Here is a 20,367-nt window from a genome sequence, read left to right on the forward strand (position 1 = left end):
CAACGGGAACCATTTTTCATCTCTTTATAGCATCTAAAAAAGGTTTGTAGCATCTCCTCCACAGCTCCGCGCCATTGAAACAAGAGAATCTTTGGCAGCGCAACCATAGTGTGGTAAGGGAAAAAGGACGGTGCAATTCCTCTGCGAAGCCGGGAACGGAAGGAGATCCATAGTCGAAAACAAGAATAACCCTCAGCAAGCCACACGGTGGTGGAGCTCCGGTGGTGTTAAGGTAATGTTAACACCTCTACTGATGATGAGGGAAGAAAAGAAAAGAAGAAGAGGAAGCGTTGCGCGCGAGGAATTTTGTACACGAAAAAACTAAGTGGAGACCGACGAGGCTTGGCATGCCGTGTAGTTGTGTGGCTGCTTTTAGCGGGTGCAATGAGTTCAGCCTCGTCTGTTTGATCTTTGTGCGACGAAAAGTATATTGCGTCCCATTTACGTTGCTCTTACCACGACTCTGACTTCTTCCACAGGTCTCACTCATGGCTGGGCCGAGCATCGAGCGGCCGGGTTGACGCTCGGCTCCGGCTGTGTGGCTTGTTTGCTCATCAGCTGCCAAGTGCCAGAGTCCCCCAGTATCACGATCAAGACCTACTTGGCGCAAGAAGAGCTGAAAACCAGTTTCCTTCTGCCCAAAAACGGACGGTTGGTGGTCATCACTCCAAGCAGCACACAGTTGCATACAAGATGGTTGCACAAAGTCGCAGGCGGCGCACAATCGGGCACTTGAACGGGTCCAGGCCATGCTCATTTGTCACAAATTTTGCCGACCCCGGAAAATGCGGAGTATTTGCAGGAGTGCCAAACAACGGTGTATCACCTGTATCACCTCAGACCGAGAAAGAGTCCCCTCAAGATAATGCTCCCTCAGGCGCCCAAGGTCCCGATCCAGACAACCTCTCCGACGCCACATGCCAAACCTTGAGGACCACTTCCTTCTACTACTGCTGCCTGAACGACCAAGTCCGTATTTATGGCGCCCTTTCCTCCCTGCGTGCCCAAGACCCTGTCTCCAGTGGCTGTCCCAACCATCTCTCTGTCTAAAACAAACTTCAGCTTTGGAATCATCCCGTTCATGGACGGCGGATTGGGGCCAAAAGCCCAATCCTAGGCTCCATTTCGGCCTAGTGATAATACCCTCTGATCGCGGCCAGATTCTCGATGCTCAGATATCACGGTGGGTACGTCGACGCCTGGGTATCTCGATGCCCGAGGATGATGGCGTGCCCCCGGTGGCTGTCCGTATGGTGGGCGCCACGCCAGAACTGGAGGCATAAGCGACAACTTCCCTCGGAAGAATATCAGCCTATCTACTCGTTAGTGACAGCGGGGGGAATTGCTAACTTGACAGTCTAGTCAAACCCCAGAACATCACCTTAGGTCCAGGGTTGGCATGTGGCACTCACCAGGACCATGGGTCCTGGAGCCCTGGGAGGGGTTGATATTGCTGCAGTCCTGGATTTCATCTCCATGATCTCCCGAGACATTGATCCTACGTCATCTTATATGTCTTCCCCCTGCTCACTCGAGGTATATTGCGGGTATCCTTTGTATAGTGGTCAGCGTCTCCACCAGGTACTCTTTGACTTACAGTATTAGTCTCGAAGGAAGTCGGCCCTTGCCTTCTTCCACGCACTTCACCCCAAGCCATCACTCTTTCTCTCTGTATTCGGATAACATTCATTGCTTCCTTCTAGCTGAGGTCAGCTTGGTGGACGACCGCACACGGCTTATATACCCTCCTCCCTAAGATCGCAGTATCAGCGAAGTATCTCTCTACCTCGCTCATCGCAATCCCTTGGAGCCGCTGATGGCCTCATCTTCGCCGACGATGCTCACGCCAGAGCTCACGCCCTCTCAGTCTGTTGCCTCGTCCCCTTCTTTACCGCCAACACCAGACCCGCGTCCGCTGGATCTTGTCATAGCCAACTACAACGAGTGCTTGACATGGCTCTCAACCTATTCTAGCCTCGCGACAGTCTACAGCAAGGGTAAACTGCCTCCTGATCTGTCAATCTTCCGAGAAGTCAAGACTCTGCCCAACTGGGGACGAGAGTCCCATACCTATCTCCACCACATCGTCCACAACTACGATGACCTTGCGGATGTCACGTTGTTTCTGCAGGGCAACATCCACGACACGAACGATGGCACACCGGCGCACACAGACCTCACCTTGCATGAGATCGTCGGGATGGCCAAACGGTTGACAGATCTACCTGACTTCCTCGGTGCAGGTATTTACGCCCAGAACCAACCTCGAGGTGGTGTGCTACCGCTCGGCAAAATACACACCTTCGTCGACTGGGACGGTGTCAGATACCTGCCCGGCTGGATCGAGCGACGCGGCAAAGGACTTCGATGTAGCCAATACTCGCCGGAGCAATTTTGGAACTACATCTTCAACGGGACTACGGACGAGAAGGATCCCAGATGGGTCACCCCGCCCGCCGAGATCAGATGGACACAAGGAGCCTTGTTCGCAGTGACCAGACAAACCATCCAACGGCTTCCCAGAGCAGTCTATGAGCGAGCCTACAGCTACTTCCACTCCCTGGCAGACGTCAATCCGGAGGAAGGTCACTATATGGAACGGTTCTGGCTGGGCCTCTTCGGCCAACACGGGGTCGATAATCAACAGCATGGGCTTTACGTTCCTCGACCTCTGAAAGCGTCGACTGGGGAGGCCGGGACTCTGACTGCTGAAGAACACGGCGCTGGCGTTGTTGATGAAGGCATCTTCATGCTGTGACGAATGCGATGCGTTCTGGTTCTATAGAGCCAAAGGGCATTCCGCTGCTGGCGATCCAGGGGAAAGTACCCTTGACACTATAGCCAGAGAACAATGACACAGGTCTGGGGGGAAGGGGAACCAGCTAATGGGCCAGACCATACATGTATATCTCGCCGGGGGGGGAATAATTGCATTGCGCAGCTGAGGGATTGGTTGGAACGGTGGCACTCTTCTACTCTCTCTGGGCTGGCATGTACATACAGCCTGTTGACTTCCGCATGTTTTAACGGCCCCCTGTATTCTTGCAGGTTTTTTTATTCCACTGGCTTCTTGAGCGACACTGGGCAGCTGGCTGGCTTCCTGGTTGGCGGTTTCCATGTCCTCCCACCGGAAGGCGGGCTGTTGTAATCGTATCCAGCATACTACGCATTAAATTAACAAGGCGAAAAGGCGGGAGGAATTAACTAGATGGAATCGATTTCCCCTTTTTTTGGGGGGGTGCTCTTTCGCTCTCCCCAAGCTATTTACTTGGAATGGCTGCAACTGCTGAGGTGACATTCTCTTCCTTGGGCATGCGTTTGGTTTCCGCCCTCCATATCCTGAAAGTCCTCTGTGGCCCCAATCCTATCCAGCTGAGATCCCCAAGGTCTGAAGGCACAGGAGAGTGATTCAGGCCAGCCCGTCCTCCCTCTCCCCCCATCAGATTCCACACTTCCAGCATAGGTTAGCTATTTTTTTGGGGCCATTATTGTCACTTTTGGTAACACAGCACAGCGCAGCACAGTATGGCATAGCACAGTCGTATTCCAGCGCGATGACTCCCAGAGCCCCCAAGGTTCCCACTCTCCTCAGCGTTCCAAAATCGTTGAGCAGGTTCTTGTCCTCGACCGATGTTTCCCGGCCCAGACTTGTCTGTTCCGGCCCTTAGCCTTGCCGGGGTAGTATGTGTATCCTGGCTCCCGGTGTGTATGTCGCCCTGATGATCCCCAGCTCCGGGCTTGGTTTGCAAAAAAAGTATTCTGGACGGTGAACGACGACGTTTCCGTTTTCCCTATCGCCGCGATAAAAGCTTTTTTTTGGGGGTGTGTGTGAGAAGATGACAGCGCGCGAGAAATAGCCAAGGAGCGACTTAAGCCGAGTCTTCTTCCTTCTCGTCGAGCTTGTCGTCTCCTGACTCGCTGTCCTCCTCCTCTTCTTTCTTGACCTTCGGAGCGGGGGGCGGAGCAGCTTTCTTCGCACTGGCCCTGCCGGCAGCTACAGCCTTGACGCCATTCTCGGTCTTGCGTTTCTTGGCCGCTGGTTTGGCTTCATCCTCCGAATCGTTGGCCTTCTCTGGCTTAGTCTTTGCCTTCGGTCCGCGTTTGCGGGATCCGTTGGCGGCAGGCGGTGCAGCGGGTGCGGCGTCGCCATCGGCCTCGAGTGACTTTGCTTTGTTTTTGATGTTTGTAACGCGATGGGTGACGGCCTTAGCAGTACAGCCTGTGTGGTGGACATGGTTAGCGAAAAGTGTTGATTACAAGCTAACTTGGAAGGGAAAGGGTGGGAAAGGGTGCGGGTTGGATCCAAGTGAAGGACAACACCAGGGGCTGGAGGGTAAATGGGACAGACAAGGTATTCCTCAGAGACATTGCGGTGAAAATGAGAGGGGATATTCAGTATGGAGCAGACATATGGAGACTTACCATTTCCCATTCTGGCCGCGACAGCGGTATAGTCGATCTTGATTTCCGAAGTGGCGAGTACCGCGGCAAAGAGCTGCGAGAGATCAGAGTCAGTCATGTCAATTCTTTGAGGAATTCCTCTTCCCGCTCAAAAGAAGTGAACTGATATGGGTCCTCAGCGTAGAATGTGCTGGGTGTCGAAGACTCAGCATGAACATCCGAGGGATAGATACATACCCGGGCATCAGCATCAGCATCCCAAGTCATAGGCATCTTGACAGTACTGGGGGTGTTCTTGGATGCTCGCTTGGTGGTGGAACTCTTTGTGAGAAAAGGAAGTTCGAAGTGAAATCGTCTGTTATGTCGGTCAGCCGATATTGCCCACTTTCGAGTTCAGCAAAAGAGGCCAGGGTTAATGGACAAGGTACCGTGTTGAGTATGATGATGATGATTGAATAGACGAAGGAAGAGGAGTCGTTTGAGAGAGACGGTCGAGATGATGTTGTGGATAGGTGAAAGTAAATTGGGAAAGGGAGGGTAGTGAAGCAGATACTTATAGACGGGCTGGGACGGGGAACGAAAAAAAAAATCGAGTGATTTGGGAAGTGAATCTGAGATAGGAGCCCGGCCTTGACAAAAGAGAGAAAACTGAGAAGATTCTGAATTGCTGAATAGGCACGATAGGCCAAATGAAGTCTGGTTGAAGGGGAAAGTGAAAGGACGGGATAGTAGACGATCAGGCTGTACACTGATATAGACCAGCCCAGAAGTTGACCGATGACTTCAACCATGTTTGTATCATTTCCACTGACGCTTTCAATCTTTTCAATCGTCCTTTTGAAGCCGAAGACGACGCCTTGACACGCTTTGCTTAGACTTCTTGCTCTCAATTGACGCTTGCTGACCCTAAACTATGTTACCGAGTTCGCCGATACTTGAGCATCTTTCATCTCTCAACTTGTATACTCACCGCTGCCACCCTTTTGTACCCAAGAGAGCCTTGAACCCGACTGTTTTCCAGAAGACTTCCATACTGTGACGTCCAGATACCGTTTTCCACCGACCCATTCGTATTCCACTATATTAGAGGGGCCTCTATAGTACCGGGCTCGGATGGAGATGGAAAACTTGATAGGGAATGATCCATTCGTGTCTCGCCGAGTCTCTAATATGGATGGGTGCTGGCTGTGTGCGAGACATCGACGCGATTGGCGTTTTGCGAAGGGTTTGAACCTCCGCTTGGCCTTTGTGAAGTCCGGATATCCCCTGAGGCACCGACAATATCATTCTAAACTCGCAAGATCGAGCGGAACACTACTCCCCCTCCCTGCACGATATCTTTTTGGCACGCCTGTGAATGGGCGTGGAACAGGTAACTGGCTTTCGTCCTGAAACTTCCATCGGCTATCATCAACTCTAATCGAACCCGATCCGCTTGAGACGCCAAACAAGCTCCCATTGGTCAGGGTGTATGAACTTGGATCTAGCGTTGATCGAGATGGCATTTGTGATACTCGTCGAGAAGCAGGTGGTGAAACTGGAGATGATGGTGAGGGCGGAGCTTCAGGCATCGAATAAGATGACTGTCTGCCAAACGCCGCCGCCGCCGCCCTTTGTGCTAGAGACGAACCTGCACCATTTGTTGTTGGTGGTTGACTGGGTGGTGGAGGCGGTGTTGACCTAGATGGTGGTCCTGGAGAAGTAGAAGGCGGTAAAGGCGGAGGTGGTGGTGCTAATGAAGGTGCCGAGCTTGGAGGAGGCGGCGGGGGAGCTGGGGGAGCCGGGCTTGCTGATGGTGCTTGAGGGGGAGGAGGAGGGGGTGCTGGAGGTGCAGGGCTTGCTGCTGGGGGTGGTGGCGGTGGAGGAGGAGGCGGCGCCGGAGGAGCTGGGCTTATCGAGGGCGGCGGGGGAGGTGGTGCAAGAGGGACGGAGCCTAACGACGAGGGCGGAGGTGGTGGAGGAGCGGGAGGAGGAGGAGCGGCAGCGCTGACTTTTCGCGCAGCTGGCGGAGGTGGAGGTGGCTTCCCAGCTATTAGATTGGCCACAGACGAAGGCTTGGACAATGGCTTTGGAGGAGGTTTCTTGAGATGAGCCAATGGACTTGGAACTGCTGGTGCAGAGTCTGTCGACTGGGGTAGAGGAGGTCTGAAGCCTGGGATGGCAGGAGCAGGCATTGACGGCGGACGCGGAGCCGTAGATAGGGGAGGCCGAGGGACGGCTGGTGTAGATGTTTCCGAGTCTGAATGAGCACCGTCCAAACTAGCTCCGGTATCAATTCCTCCTCGTGTCTTTTTTAACTTCGGCATTCCTCCAGCAAATAGTCCTGCCAATTGCGGTGGCCCATCGAGGCTGGAATCGCCTCCCGCGTCACTATGACTCCGGGCTCGATTTCCACCACTTGGGACTGGAGGTGCAAGACCACTGGGTGCTTTTATTCCTCCAGGGACCGGCGGTGCGCCTGCTATAGGGCCTCCTCCGCCTCCAGAGGTCTTGCCTACTTGTGGAGCCGAACGGTCGTTCGTGACAGCCTTCTTCAACCTTGTGCCTTTGGTGATGTCTGATAACAAAGCGTCCTGCACAGTAAGTCAGCAGCGGTATAGTGCGTTCATTGCGCTCTCAGGTTCCGTCCACCGTGTCCTCCAACAGCACAAAAATACAAGAGCTCGTATAACATACCCGTCCTTTCGCAACTGACTTGGGAGGTGCTGGAGGTAGTGAGCCTCCAGGAAGAGGCGGCGGAGGTGGAGGACCTCCCATGCTTGGGGGAGGAGGAGGGGGGGGCGGAGGTGGTGGAGGAGCAGGCATCTTGCTGCCAGGTTCTTGAACGTTGGGATTCTGTTCTTCTCGTCACTCCTTTCCCAGCGCGATGTTGTAGTTCGTTGAGGAGAGGAGGTTGGGCCGCGACAGGCCGAGGACCGTGAGGCTCGTGTGCCTTGTAAAATGCTGGAGTTGTGTGTTGGTGACAAAGGGGAGTCTTCTAGACTAGAATCAAGTCATGCCTCTGTGAATGAACATATATCAATAATGGCCCTCTGCCTGGGCGTTGTGATGTTACTTGAGCAGGCGTGGTTGGTTGTTGGCAATTGGCAACTCGTCATACGAACGCGGCGGAGTCGATTTAGCACTTGCGAGCAGGAGGCAACTTTCGGCGTCCTTATGGCACTGCTCCACACTGCATCGCGCATCACAAATATAACTACAGCTTCAGTTTCAGGCAACACAGTTATTCCACCTTTCAAGGCTGTTTTCTCAGAACCAATTCTATTCATTGCTTACAACCTTGCCTTCGTTTTTCTGCAGAGTTCAAGTTACAGGTACCGGATCCTGCCGCCCGAAGCCAAGGTATGCCAGCAATTCGCACAAAAACTCGGAACTACCTATGAGACTCAACTCCCCGTGAACCATATGAAGATCGTGACAGACCAGAGACAAGCAGATCATGAATATGCGGGATGGAATGGAAGCCTTTCACTTTCACCTTGTTCGTCCTATCACCATGACAAGCTGGCTGCAGTCACCATAATTTTGAATTGTGGAGGGGACTATGAATGACTGCAGGTCTTGCAAAGACCGTTTTGAGAGTAAATTGTTTGGTAGCAATCTCGCGTTCGAGACGACTGGTCCATTGTCGGGGCCAGCAGACGCACTTATCCGAGGGGTCGATGTTCAGGAGTGACCGGCTTTGCGGAGAGAGTTGCTCAACCATTCAAGTCCTTCGTAGAGACCATCACCAGAGGTAGCGCAGGTGGATTGGATATACTGTATCACGCATTAGCAACTTGCACACTTGCAGACTACTATGTTTCTCCTTACCCAGGCACGTTGTCGGAGACTGTGCAGGCCAAGCTTATCAGTGATTTCGGCAGCGTTCATGGCGTTCTGGAGTAGAGTCAGAGCCAACAATCAGAAAGATAACGCGCTGCTGCACTCACGGGTAGATCCTGTTTGTTGGCGAAGACCAAGAGCAAGGCATCACGCAGCTCATCCTCATTGAGCATGCGCTGAAGTTCCTCACGTGCCTCAACGATACGATCTCGATCGTTGGAGTCAACCACGAAGATGATGCCTTGGGTGTTTTGGAAGTAATGCCTCCACAAAGGCCGAATCTTATCTTGCCCACCAACATCCCAAACTGTGAATTGGATGTTCTTGTATTCGACGGTTTCGACGTTGAATCCTGGCAGCGCAGGTTAATCACGAGCCAATCTAGGGGGTAGTTGATTTCTCATCGTACCGATAGTGGGAATCGTGGTGCTGCACAACGTTAGTGCGGGTTTCCAGAGACTTCAACGGACTCTGCAGGCAGCAGCTGCTATCACATACACAATTTCACCAAGCTTGAGCTTGTACAGAATGGTTGTCTTTCCAGCGGCGTCAAGACCAACCATCAAAATTCTCATCTCTTTCTTTCCCCATAGTCGGTCAAACAGTTTTGAGAATGCGAGACCCATGTTTGCGATTCAGCTGAGGGAGGGCGTGGCAAGGGAGATTGTGGGTAAGGCGGTCTGGGAAAAAGGGTCAGCTAGGGACAATCCGGAGACGCGCAGACGTATGCGAAATAATGGGGTATAATGAAGTAGAGAATAGGGTCAGAAGGTCTGAGGGTCATAGACGTCCTGCGATATAAAGGAAATCATAGGGTCGCCCTGTCACCGTTGCGCGACCCAGAGGCACATGTGTGGCCACTTTGTCCTTGAGGACCTGGCACGATGGATTTTGGGAGCAGGCAGCTGGAATTCTTTGGCTTACCAGAAAGGCCAAGTGACTCTATTCCTGGCGTAGAGGCAGGCAAAAGAGTGTCAAGATGCTAGGTGGACGTTGATTGTCAGGATTAAAGATGGACAATGGGCGAAGTAAGTCTGAAAGTGGACAAGTTCTCAGGACGCCCCGGTGGATAGTTTGACTGGCGAAGTTGGACTCGTAGCCGATGGCTGCCAAGCCCTTCTGCAGACAAAAACTCTTGGTGCTAGCCGCGGTGCAGGCTGTGAACTCGAGGCTGCTGATATCGGGCCTCTTTATTAAAATTAATATTAGGACTATTGTACACTTTGTGATATGGAAGCAAGCCTGGCTTTCGTGAGGCGAGAGGAAGTCTATTTATGTTCTTCTGCCGCGATCAAATTTGACCGTTGACACCCATCATCGGGCTGCCCGTTGCAACAGGAAACGGGCTCGGTTTTTACCATCACACCATACTACACCACAGCACGTGAGCAACAAAATGATTGACTTCATATGTCTCGCCATGGGAAACCAGAGTGTCCGTTTGTCTTTCTACACCTCCATCCTCAGTGTCGTTGAAAGATACTTTCTTCCTTCCTTCTCAACCTCCTTGTTCGGCTCGATGACCCGAAATCCGCGTTTTTGATATAGATCCAGAGCATTTTCATTGCCGTGTACCACACTTGTGAGGAGGCATGGGGATTCCTCATGTTCCATCGCAGAGTTGTCCCTGACATGCTCGATGGTCGCCTGAACAAGGCGCTTTCCCAACCCTTGCCCACGCACCTCAGGCTCGACATAGAGTGCTGCCATATACCACTCGGTTGGTGACGGTCGACCTGCATCATCGACATTCTTGGGATTTGGTGCGACAATGACCACAAATCCAATCCATTGATGCTCCAACAGGTTCCATTTCTGCGACAGTGCGTCATGGCGAACGAGTATAAGGTGGGTGGCCTGATCGTCTCGAAGTCTGTTCAGCCAGAATTCTTCTGACTGGCTGACCTCGCTGTCATATCTTGAGATGAAGCTCTTCGCATCCTCTTTCAGACTTCTAAGTCTGAGGGCCTTTAGCCGCGATGAATACTCCAGAAGAGTGTCATGGTCTGGGGCGGGATTGGGTAGAGTGTGGACAGAAAAGGAAGCCATGAGGACAGACGGAGAGATGCTGACAAAGCTTTGTGTGAGGCAGATGAGATATCATGACCTAGTTCCGATTGCAGAAAGATTTGTCTCGGGATACACAGATATCTGGGGAAAGCCCTGATATTTTCAGCTGATGCTGGAATGACTCACTGTGACAATGGAGTCATCTGGACTTTTCGCAAACAGTATCATTCTAGCAGTCGGTCTCGTCTAGTGACGAAAAACGCAACGGCCACCACAGTTTCTGCAGCACGACAGATCCCGAAGCACGATAAGCAACATTGTTGGTCCTACCGAATATTGAAGCAATGGGAAAAAGAGCATACATAGCAAGGCTTGAGCCGCTCATTCGTACCACAGCCAATCAACTGATAGTATCTCGTGAGAATTGATCGACTACTCCTGATATGGTCTAGGCCGTGCGAGTCTTGGCATCGCTCACAATCGATTTTCTACCCTTGACTCGCAATTCTCCGGCTACTTGGTCCTCATTCCTCAACCCGTTTCTTGCGCAGTGCCTCACCATAAGAATTTGACCAATTCTTCTGGAAGACTGTCTTCATCATGTCGAAAATTACAGTCGGTAAGTCATCCCTGCTATCTGCGCAAACACTGCGTCGAAACAGCCACCCGCTGTCGAATTGGACTTTTCGCTGACGGAATTTTGCCCCTCTACAGCCGGAGTGCGCGTGAACGTCCAACAGCTTCTCGACTACTCGCTCAACGAGAAGAAGCGAAACTTCCTCGAGACCGTCGAACTCCAGATCGGCCTCAAGAACTATGACCCCCAGCGTGACAAGCGTTTCTCGGGGACCATCAAGCTGCCCACGGTCCCCAGACCGAACATGTCAATCTGGTATGTCCGAGACCACCTCTGCGGGAAAGAAGAACAGACGACAGACTGGGAGTGGGGAAAGTTTTGAAGAGAAACATAATACTGACGAGAGACAACCGCACAGCGTCCTGGGTGACCAACACGACATCGACCGAGCGAAACATTTGGGCGTGGACGCCATGTCGTCCGACGACTTGAAGAAGCTGAACAAGAACAAGAAGCTGATCAAGAAGCTGGCCCGCAAATACGACGCCTTCCTGGCCTCGGACTCGCTGATCAAGCAGATCCCCCGTCTCCTGGGGCCCGGTCTCTCCAAGGCCGGCAAATTCCCCACGCCCATCTCCCACAACGAAGACCTGTCGGCCAAGATTGTCGAGGTCAAGTCGACCATCAAGTTCCAGCTGAAGAAGGTTCTGTGCATGGGCGTCGCGGTCGGCAACGTCGGCATGACCGAGGATGAGCTGATCAGCAACATCATGTTGGCCATCAACTACCTGGTCAGCTTGTTGAAGAAGGGATGGCAGAACGTGGGCAGCTTGACCATCAAGGCCAGCATGAGCCCGCCCAAGAGACTGTACTAGACGACTCGTCTCATTCGGTTTGCTCGGCGGGTTATTGGTCGGCATTCGTCCTCTTTGAACCACCGCATGAGGTGCGGCGCCAATCGTCAGTCGAGATATTGCTGTACGATCCTCATACGTAGTGGCGAAGGAGGAAGAGAAAACTGCCTAGAGCTTGCAGTCATCTCATACAAGGCCATATGAATTGCCAACGAAAGTAGCAAATGCAAAGATTCAGGGTAGAACAAAATCCCCCGAAGAACCTCTTCCTTAGCAAACCGCAAAGCAGAGTCAGATGATGAGAAATAATCGTGATTCAGGAGAGAGACCCAGAGGTGTAGCTTTGTCTTTTTTAAAGACACCGTTCTATCTAGAGACGCCACTCACTTCATGCCCTCCATCAGATCCGTCTTGTCGAGGATCATGTCCCTCAGCCCACACTCATCCCTCAACCTCTGCCACTCGGCGCCGTGCTCCTCGCCCCAGCGACTCTGCTCCTGAAAGCCCCAGGCGAGGGCCAACCGGTCGAAGAACCTCCGCTCGTCCTCCCTGAGCCACCGGCTGCTCAGATGCGTGCCGGGCCGCCACACGACGCGCTGCATCTGGTCGTTGTAGGTCGTGACCGCGACGAACCCGATGGTCGTGAGCGTGCCGATGTACGCCACGGCGCCGGCGATGGCGGTGTACTTGGCCATCTCCACGTCCATGGTGTTTTGCCAGTGCGAGACCCAGTCGGCGCCCGCGTACGCGATCAAGGGTGTCGCGCCGACGACGAGCCCAGGCACGCTCCCGCGGCGGAGGGCCTTGTTCGTGCGGAACGCCGGCGCCCCCACCGTCGTGTCGATGACGGCCAGGGCGAGGGAGAGGTTCTTCTTGAGGATGGCGGATTCGAGGGCCGCTTCCGCGAGGTCGAGCGGGACGGCGTACTTGGGCAGCTTCGGCCACGGATTCGAGTACTGGACCGGCTTGCTGTCCGCGGCGGGGATTTTCTTGGTGGCGTAGAGGTGGAAGATCTCCGGGAGGTATTCGGGTCGCCCCAGCAGACACTGGACGCGCACGTACATCTGGAGCATGTCTTCGGTGATGTAGACCTTGGGGTCGCGGAGGAGGTCGTAGGCGAGCTGCGAGACACGCTTGGCCGCGTCTTCGCGGAAGGAGAGAGACATCTGCTCTGTGCCGGGCACCGATATCGAGTCGATCGCCACGCCGACGCTTTGCAGTCGTGACGACGACTTGTCCTCGGCCAGATCTTGAAGGAGTGCGTCTCCCATTTCCCTGCCTTGTGTGGTTGTTGTCCTCGCGGCTGTCTCTTGCGGCATCTTGCCCGTCCCGTGCACCAGCACGCCCGCGAACTCGTACATGTCCATCAGCGCTTCAAGCACATCGTCCTTGTCGGCCGCAGCATTGCTCGACTGGATCTGCGCGACGAATTTGTGGAACTCGTTGAGTCTGCGGGCCGGATCGCGGCTGTGTGAAGAAACTTCGGCTGAAGTCCTATTGATCGCTGCAGGGGAGCTTCGTCTTGACGGAGAGCTGTTGCTGTCTGAGGATGACTCCGCTGTCACAGGGCCAGCCTTTCTTGTTAACGGCACTGTTATGCGTCTGCGCGGCTTGGGGAGGACGATGGGTTCCTGCTTCGGGGGGCTGGCGGCTTGCGAGATGAATTGTCGTCGGTTGGATTTCACCGCAGAGAGCTTCTGGCATGAGCGACATACGAAGCTGGCCCGACGCGGGAATATCGTCGCCATGATCCCGATCAATTCGACTAGATTTGGCGAATGGAAAAGTTGTGGCCTTCTATTGAAATTCGCGGGCGCGGGAAGCTCTCGGTTAAATTGAAAGCCCGCGTCCCACAGCCTCGTCATGCATTACACTGAACGGTGATTGGGCGTCTGGAACGACATTCAACGAGATGATTTTATTGACTTGCTCCGTAACAAGCACATATTACGACTCGCGCAGTAGTAGGGATACCTGATTACTGCCAACAAAAATCTGGGGCTCGACTGTTTGCGACCACCGCCTTTATAGCTCAGAATTGATGCAAGAGCACCGTGACGTGGTAGGTTCACCTAGCTCGTCTCCTGGGGACCCAGTTGAAGTTGGACAAGGGTGGAAGTAATTGCCTTGCGGATGGGCATGAAATCAATCGGTCGATGATGCTTCGTCTTGGGCATTACCCATCAAGCATGGGGGCACCTGCCAGAAGCTCAGCCGCGCCAACAACAATCGAGGGTCGCCCGTCGATATGATCCAGCGCAAGGATCTATTCCACGTTCCGAACTCTTCAGTCAAGTCCCAGTAATTGCAGTCGAGATTTTGTCTCATATTAGACCTCCCTCGTGGCCTCATGAGAAAAGGACAAGTCGAAGCGTCACTCTCACGAACAACCTACCGGACGTGCCTGCTCTGCCGATTCCCACGAATGTCCAAAAGAAAGCAGAAATCCCCGTAAATGTATACCTTTGACTCTTGGAACTCTGGAGTATCGTCAATAAAATCGTGAAAGCAAACCACTTCTGGACTGTGTATTAGGAAGCGAGCAAGCGAGCAGGTTCGGACAAGTGGGACGGGGTAGACTGATCCACTGAAACGAGAACTGCCCAAAGCTCGCCTCGAGCTGGCCCAGCGGTAGGCAGGCAAAAAGAGTTTTGTTTGGTGTGTTTGGCAAGTTTGGTAGAGACTCACGCCAAGGTTAGCCGGTGGGAGTGGCCCTCGATATGTGAAGGGAGGACACCATTCCACACACACACACACACCCACACAAACAAAAAAATTGGCAAAAAACCTGAGATTCAGGGAAAACCCCGGAGGGGTTTTATTAAGTGTTTTTTGGTTTTTTTTGTGATTCGAATCCCGGACCTTGCGGACCTTCTCCCCTCTCGACGCGGACCCCTCCTGCTCGACCTCCATCTCTTTCTTCCTCCTTGAGCGCTCAACCCCAATTTCTCCCTTGCACTTCTCTCACTATGAGGCCTGTTGTTTGGTTGGTGTTAACAACGCAGATTGCAGTCATCAAATTCGAAGTGGTGGAAAAGCTGTTGTGATGCAGTCCTGATCCGACAATTGTTGACATGAATTGAGTCGGAGTAATTAATATCATAATAATAACGGGGCAGGGGCATGTGACATGGGAAAACAAGTAGGGAAGGTCTGGCTGTGAGGGAGTGAATATCTGGAACTGAGGGTGAGGTCTTTGGTTTGCCGGGGGGCAAGGCTGGATATATAACTTCTGGCAAGGCTGGCGATTGGCGTGCCAAGAACCTCTCTCCCCCCCATCATTCCGCCCGCCTCGTCAACAATGCAATCTGTCACCAATCATGCAACCTGGCGCCCACATGGCCATCCACTCGTTGTTTGCTGCTTCGTCGCTCTCCAATTATCCTTTCTTCTCCCGTTCGGAGCAACTCAACGCCACCTGCCAATTAACGTACACGCCCAACACGCGGTCCTGTCGCACTGAAAAGCTATGCAAAACAATCACCCGCACTGCATTGACCGACCAACATAAAAATAGATCTGGGGAGAACCAAAGAAAAAAAAACGGGGCTCAGCAGCGATGTCCTGGTGATGGTGGTGGAAGATATCCGTTGCACAACAGAGAGTTCTTCAATAAAATACGATGAGGCTCAAGTAGCTTCCGATCCTCACTGATGCAACCATCAATCTCTTGACCTGGACTACAGTCAGGGTCGGGACATTATCATTCACAGCTTCTGACTTATGCGTACCTATTGCTTTGCGATGGTGCGTCGCCAATGTGTGGTGATCAAGGTAAGATCACGATGTATCCCATCCCTTTTTCAACAAAATGGCTATCCCAGTAGCCGGTTATATTTACATTACGCCGTGGATAGCAAGTTTCATAATTTCATGGGTCCGCGACAACGTCATACCACGGCCGTCTCCTTCGCCAACGCTCCGTCACGGGCTTTCACATTGTCCCCGAATTTGACCACAGTAACCCTCGCCTCCCCATGTGCCATTTCCACATCACCATCGCCCTTTTGAGGACCAATGATCCTCCAGATCCTCCTTTGTGCCCGGTAACCCATCACCGTCACCACCATGTGACCTGCGTACATGATGACGGCAAGCCAACCCACGACGATTCTTGCAATGCTGACTTCGTGAATGCCATACATGAAGTGGCCCCTGACTTGCACGGGGCACACGGCCTGGCCGGGGATGCTTTGGTTGAAGATGGGGAGTTCGCAGTGCATCCACAGGGAGAGGGAGGTGATCCAGCCACAGACGAGGAGGGAGGAAGTCGCGAGCAAGGCGATGTAGGCCTTGCGAAGGGAAAGGAGCCGAGGGGTGTTGTGGTGCATGGTGAGCTCCAGGACGAGGTGGATCAGAGAAAGACCCGGAGCGGTAAGAGCATAGAACAGGAGGGCGGTTTCGGGCTGGGTTTCAGCGGCATAGATGGACGTGTTGGTCGTCGAGGGCGCCGGGCTCGATACCGAGTTGGAGGCATAGGGTGCCGTGTCCCGTTTGCCGAAGATGGAAGAATTGGCTTCGGCGTCGACGTCCGTCGCCAGACGGTCTGCGATATCCGTGTAGGGCTTCGCGACGCAATAGGCGTAGATGGCCGCCAGGATCAACGTGCTGAAGGTCAAGACCAGGAGGATTGGCAGCAGGACGGTCCGGAATTTGTGTAGTCGGTATAAGACTCGGTTGCGAGGTCGAGGCGGAAGTGCGGTGTCCGTCTTTGTGGTAGATTGAGAGCGAGCATTGGAGATGAGGAAGGCTCCGTTGCCTGTGCTCTTCCGACGAGGATCCATTGCCATGTCTGAGATTAGAGATTATGATTGTCTTTTTAGTAACGACGAGTGTCCAGCGTCCAGCGCAATAAGCAAAAGGCCCGAGTGGTAAGGACAGACGTAGCCCGGGAAAGAGACCAACAGTGTCAGCACCGCTGAAATGGAAACAATATCAAAAAACAGAAAGGATCGAAGGGAGATAGATGCAGAGCTCAAAAAGAAACAATCCTGAGGAGTAACACGAGGCAAAGAAGCCCATTGATATCTATGTTCCTTTTGGGCACGCCCTACCTGGGGGTTTCGACTCGTTTGGTTTTGCCGCAAACAACACGTCCTCGACAGTGGTCAGCGGCAGATGCCACAGACATCATGGGGCTGGGGCTGGCCAACCAAGCAAGTAACTCTGTGCCATGCTGGCTGATTGCACGGCTCTCTAGGGTGGCCGTGTAAGGCGAGGCGCACAAGGCACAAGGCAGAACCTCGACCAGTGCATGGACATGGCAATGCGCAGGTTGAGGATCGCGGTTTGGCGGGTTGGTCGATACGGTCGGGTCGAGGTTTGTTCGCGGCCGCGCAAACTATTCTTGTCCCAACGCACGCGGGTAAAATCAGAGCCTCAGGCCGGGGCGTCGGGCGAGGAGCCATGATAGCCAATGGACGCGGGTGCGGGCGTGGAAGGCTCGACAGGGATCGCGTCATCGACCTCTGGCCCTTCTGGATGGGCGGATGGCGTTCTAATTGTGGCAGAGATCAAGGGGGGTCTTGAGGGGGTGTTTCATGTTTGGCATCAGAGGGCGACAGATGAAAAGGGTCGTTTCAGGTGGGAAAGCCGCAGTCATTTGCCGCCCAAGCGATCGTCAGCCCCCATGCTAAGCAAGACTCGGAAGGTTGTCGCTTCGGCTGTTGTTCTTCTTCGCTTCCCATTATTCTTGCTTAGGTCCATCTCGATTGCTGCCATCATTCCATCCTGTCGAGGAGCGAGAGGGCGCAACCCGTCCAGCATTCGACTGGTGCTTGAAAAGTGAAGTGCTGACCTAAGTCGATGTCGAATTGACCATGATCGCGGGCACCCAGATCTCGTCCAAGAATGATCGTGACCGCAAACGATTAAAGAGGGAGCGGTATAATGTCCTTTTCACAGGACTATCTGCATATTCAATGGCATGACTGAAAAGATCGTGCAAGACCGAACAACGCCAGAAACCCCTCAATAAATCACCTCTTTCCCGTCGGGGCTGGTTGTCTTCTGAAGAGTTACTGGTAGTCGCTTCTTCCCGTAGCAAAGGCTTGGATTAGATATTACCCAGTGATTACTACGCGCTCTATCTTGGGTGTCTCATGCTGGGACTTCTTTTCGACAATGCATGCTACCTGCAGGTCGGTGGCTCTATGTACAAACTGCTTGCCGATGGGTCCGCGCGCGTCAAAAGCCATCAGAGGGAGTATGTGCGCTTGTCCTATACCCTCGGCCGCTTTAGAAGTTGTAGCATCCCTTCTTCAACAAGGTCAAGGAATCTCCTATACCGGCTCCGTCGCCGCGGATGAAGTCCCATTTCAAGGCGGTAGCGTTGAGGACGGTCAATTTGCTGAACCCGTAGTGTTCTTGGTCCAGAACATTTGTGATGTTCTTGATCGGCTCGTCGGCGTCCAAAAAGCTGTGAGACTCGATGTTGCCTGCCATTCCGTTGATGATGTGCGTCATCTGGGTTTGGTACGTGGTCAGTCCTACGCTTCCAGCTCTCAAATGCCGCGAAGCACGAGTAGAATTGGGAATAGAAACTTACGGATTTGCCGGGGTTGGTTAGATACGTATTGTTGTTGACAATGGATGTCGAGTCGATGGTGCCGTTGGCGCCGAGCGGCCAGAGGCGTTCGTACCAGTGGATATGGCTGGGACAGTAAGATTTAGCATCTCCTACAGGCTACAGAGCAAGGGAGATAGGTTGCGAGGGATGAATGCAGGGCCAAGGGAAGATAACAACTTACCCTGACAAGTACATGTCGACGTTGTTCTCGAGGAGCAAGGCCTCGAACGCGTTACGGACATATGTCTGATAACTGGACGTTTCGGAACTGTACATGGGACGATGGCTCATGGCGATCACCCATGGTGTCTTGGATCGGTCGACGTTGGCGAGATCCTTGACCAGCCATTGGTATTGTTGATACGATTGGACTTTGCTGTAGCTTCCGTTGACGGCACCAAAGGGTCCGGAGTCGGTGACGTAGGTCTGCGATTCGGTCGGGTGCGTTTCGTTGCCCTTCAGGTCGGCTTCGAATGGGTATTCAGGGCTGTTGGGGAAGTCGGTCTCTCCGTTAATGGCGATGAAATGGACCATGCCGTAGTCGAATGAGTACCAGAAGTTACCAACGCCTCCTGTCTCGTCGCCGGGCATGTAGAACCTGTGTTGGTATGTGGTAAAGTTTCTGGCATTATTTAGTATCGAGTAAGTGCGGATGTGGTTGAACTCACCTCTGTGATGGGGGGCAGCTGTAGTATGTCAGACTGCTATTCGCTGCTGTTGCATTGGACTGATCGCCGTCGAGGTAGGCCGTGAGTGGATTCCCGGGCCCGTCGAATTCTGCACATGCGGCCTCGTGGTTCCCTGGTATCACCATATATGGGACCTTGTTGGTAACTTTGCCTATCCACTGTTGCCACAGGTCCCAGTTTGACTCGTACAGGACGCTCATGTCGCCACCCAGTGGGCCTCCTTGGTTAGGGACTTCTCCTTCTGGCAGCGGGTCGTTGTAGGCTGAGGGGAAGTCCCCGGGAGGCAGCTGTGTCGACGTGCCGTTGTAGCAAACGGGCCAATCACTTTCACAGGGAAGAATGCCCGAGTACCAGTCATCGGCGTAGCTGAGATCTCCTCCGTGCCAGGCGAAGGCGACACCTTCGTCGACAGCTTGGGTGAGATGCTGGAACGTACCTGCTGCATTGGTGTATCCCATATCATTGAGGACAGCCATGGAGAATGGAGTTTCGTCACCAGCTGCAAGGGCTGTGGTGAACTTCATGACCGGGGACGTTGTCGTGCCATTGGCCCCGGGGATCTGGTAGTAGTACGTCGTGCCTGGTTTGAGACCGGTGACCTGAACGTCGTGGAAGAACTGGCTGCATTGAGTCACGGCCACGAGAGAGCAAGGTGGCGTTCGATCATATCTGAAGCTGGTCTTAGCATTTGTCTCGGAGCGCAGGGGGTCAAGTACTAACGTGTGCGTATAGCCGTGGGTTGCATTGTCCAGCTTGCCAGCTGTAGTCCCCCACATGATTGTCGGAAGCTCTCCCAGGCCGAAAGGAGTCTGATAATGAATGTTGATGCCATTTGGGAGGTAGGACAGCTGGATCACGTTGACATTGTTCGTCGGGTTCTTGGTTGACGGAGCGACTGCTGGTGGCTCTACCAGTCGAGGAAATCCTTTGCCATTTCCATTCACCGTCGGGTCAACCCAGTCTCCCACGGGGATGGCCGGGCCTGTGTAGGCGTAGGTGGTATCGACCACGGGCGCAGCTTCGGCGAGGGCGGCCAACAAGCAGCACAGAGCTGCACCGGCGACTCTGGTCTTCATGTCGACTGATGGCTTGGGCCAAAAGAACGACTGTGTCAAGCTTTGCCAAGGTCCAGCAAGAACAGCCTCACCCGCCATGGCTCAAGCGAAGGCTTTATACCCTCCATGAGCACGGGAATACAGCCCAAACTTCCTTGCTTCTGCCGTCCTCGTTCCTGCAGAGATAACCAGCAGCAGTCCAGTGGAGGCGCACGTGGTTGAGATGCACGGATAGTTCGCATACAAACGATAAGGCAGGAAGCAACGCAGCACCGGCGCCAGACCGGTTGTGGCAGCCTGTGTCGAGGATCGGCGGAGCTAGAGGAAAGCCACAGTAGCAGTCGGCGAGCTCCATTGGTGTTGGGAGGTTGAACAGCAGCAGATTAGG

General features: G+C 53.5%; 9 protein-coding genes across 9 annotated transcripts; 2 read left to right on the forward strand and 7 right to left on the reverse strand.

Annotated features, from left to right (window-relative positions):
• Nucleotides 1–534: 534 nt before the first annotated feature.
• PV07_03699 (uncharacterized protein) lies at nucleotides 535–3,116 on the forward strand. Its single transcript, XM_016390443.1, has one exon. It carries the CDS (start codon nucleotides 1,817–1,819, stop codon nucleotides 2,756–2,758), a length of 942 nt encoding a protein of 313 aa, XP_016252345.1. The 5' UTR covers nucleotides 535–1,816; the 3' UTR covers nucleotides 2,759–3,116.
• A 97-nt stretch (nucleotides 3,117–3,213) lies between these two features.
• PV07_03700 (uncharacterized protein) lies at nucleotides 3,214–4,781 on the reverse strand. Its single transcript, XM_016390444.1, has 3 exons — nucleotides 4,639–4,781; nucleotides 4,423–4,495; nucleotides 3,214–4,219 (listed from the first exon to the last, which is right to left on the reverse strand). The coding sequence occupies exons 1-3, from the start codon at nucleotides 4,672–4,674 to the stop codon at nucleotides 3,870–3,872; spliced, it is 459 nt and encodes a 152-aa protein (XP_016252346.1). The 5' UTR covers nucleotides 4,675–4,781; the 3' UTR covers nucleotides 3,214–3,869.
• A 903-nt stretch (nucleotides 4,782–5,684) lies between these two features.
• PV07_03701 (uncharacterized protein) lies at nucleotides 5,685–7,206 on the reverse strand (the record flags this gene model as incomplete). The annotated part of the gene is made up of 2 exons (XM_016390445.1): nucleotides 5,685–6,974; nucleotides 7,078–7,206. The coding sequence occupies 2 exons, from the start codon at nucleotides 7,204–7,206 to the stop codon at nucleotides 5,685–5,687; spliced, it is 1,419 nt and encodes a 472-aa protein (XP_016252347.1).
• An 861-nt stretch (nucleotides 7,207–8,067) lies between these two features.
• On the reverse strand, nucleotides 8,068–8,852 carry PV07_03702 (ADP-ribosylation factor; the record flags this gene model as incomplete). The annotated part of the gene is made up of 5 exons (XM_016390446.1): nucleotides 8,068–8,160; nucleotides 8,215–8,280; nucleotides 8,334–8,578; nucleotides 8,636–8,655; nucleotides 8,725–8,852. The coding sequence occupies 5 exons, from the start codon at nucleotides 8,850–8,852 to the stop codon at nucleotides 8,068–8,070; spliced, it is 552 nt and encodes a 183-aa protein (XP_016252348.1).
• An 823-nt stretch (nucleotides 8,853–9,675) lies between these two features.
• On the reverse strand, nucleotides 9,676–10,275 carry PV07_03703 (uncharacterized protein; the record flags this gene model as incomplete). The annotated part of the gene is made up of 1 exon (XM_016390447.1): nucleotides 9,676–10,275. The coding sequence occupies one exon, from the start codon at nucleotides 10,273–10,275 to the stop codon at nucleotides 9,676–9,678; it is 600 nt and encodes a 199-aa protein (XP_016252349.1).
• Nucleotides 9,682–12,060, forward strand: PV07_03704 (60S ribosomal protein L10a). The gene is made up of 4 exons (XM_016390448.1): nucleotides 9,682–10,074; nucleotides 10,157–10,855; nucleotides 10,951–11,128; nucleotides 11,232–12,060. Exons 2-4 carry the CDS (start codon nucleotides 10,837–10,839, stop codon nucleotides 11,686–11,688), a joined length of 654 nt encoding a protein of 217 aa, XP_016252350.1. The 5' UTR covers nucleotides 9,682–10,074; nucleotides 10,157–10,836; the 3' UTR covers nucleotides 11,689–12,060.
• Nucleotides 11,964–13,454, reverse strand: PV07_03705 (uncharacterized protein). The gene has a single exon (XM_016390449.1). It carries the CDS (start codon nucleotides 13,413–13,415, stop codon nucleotides 12,051–12,053), a length of 1,365 nt encoding a protein of 454 aa, XP_016252351.1. The 5' UTR covers nucleotides 13,416–13,454; the 3' UTR covers nucleotides 11,964–12,050.
• Nucleotides 13,455–15,415: 1,961 nt separating this feature from the next.
• On the reverse strand, nucleotides 15,416–16,734 carry PV07_03706 (uncharacterized protein). The gene has a single exon (XM_016390450.1). The coding sequence runs from the start codon at nucleotides 16,455–16,457 to the stop codon at nucleotides 15,558–15,560; it is 900 nt and encodes a 299-aa protein (XP_016252352.1). The 5' UTR covers nucleotides 16,458–16,734; the 3' UTR covers nucleotides 15,416–15,557.
• A 959-nt stretch (nucleotides 16,735–17,693) lies between these two features.
• PV07_03707 (uncharacterized protein) lies at nucleotides 17,694–20,093 on the reverse strand. Its single transcript, XM_016390451.1, has 5 exons — nucleotides 19,645–20,093; nucleotides 18,904–19,593; nucleotides 18,417–18,857; nucleotides 18,215–18,320; nucleotides 17,694–18,132 (listed from the first exon to the last, which is right to left on the reverse strand). Exons 1-5 carry the CDS (start codon nucleotides 20,076–20,078, stop codon nucleotides 17,905–17,907), a joined length of 1,899 nt encoding a protein of 632 aa, XP_016252353.1. The 5' UTR covers nucleotides 20,079–20,093; the 3' UTR covers nucleotides 17,694–17,904.
• Nucleotides 20,094–20,367: the final 274 nt, after the last annotated feature.

Source organism: Cladophialophora immunda, assembly GCF_000835495.1.
Source record: "Cladophialophora immunda strain CBS 83496 unplaced genomic scaffold supercont1.2, whole genome shotgun sequence".
Lineage (NCBI taxonomy): Eukaryota > Fungi > Ascomycota > Eurotiomycetes > Chaetothyriales > Herpotrichiellaceae > Cladophialophora > Cladophialophora immunda.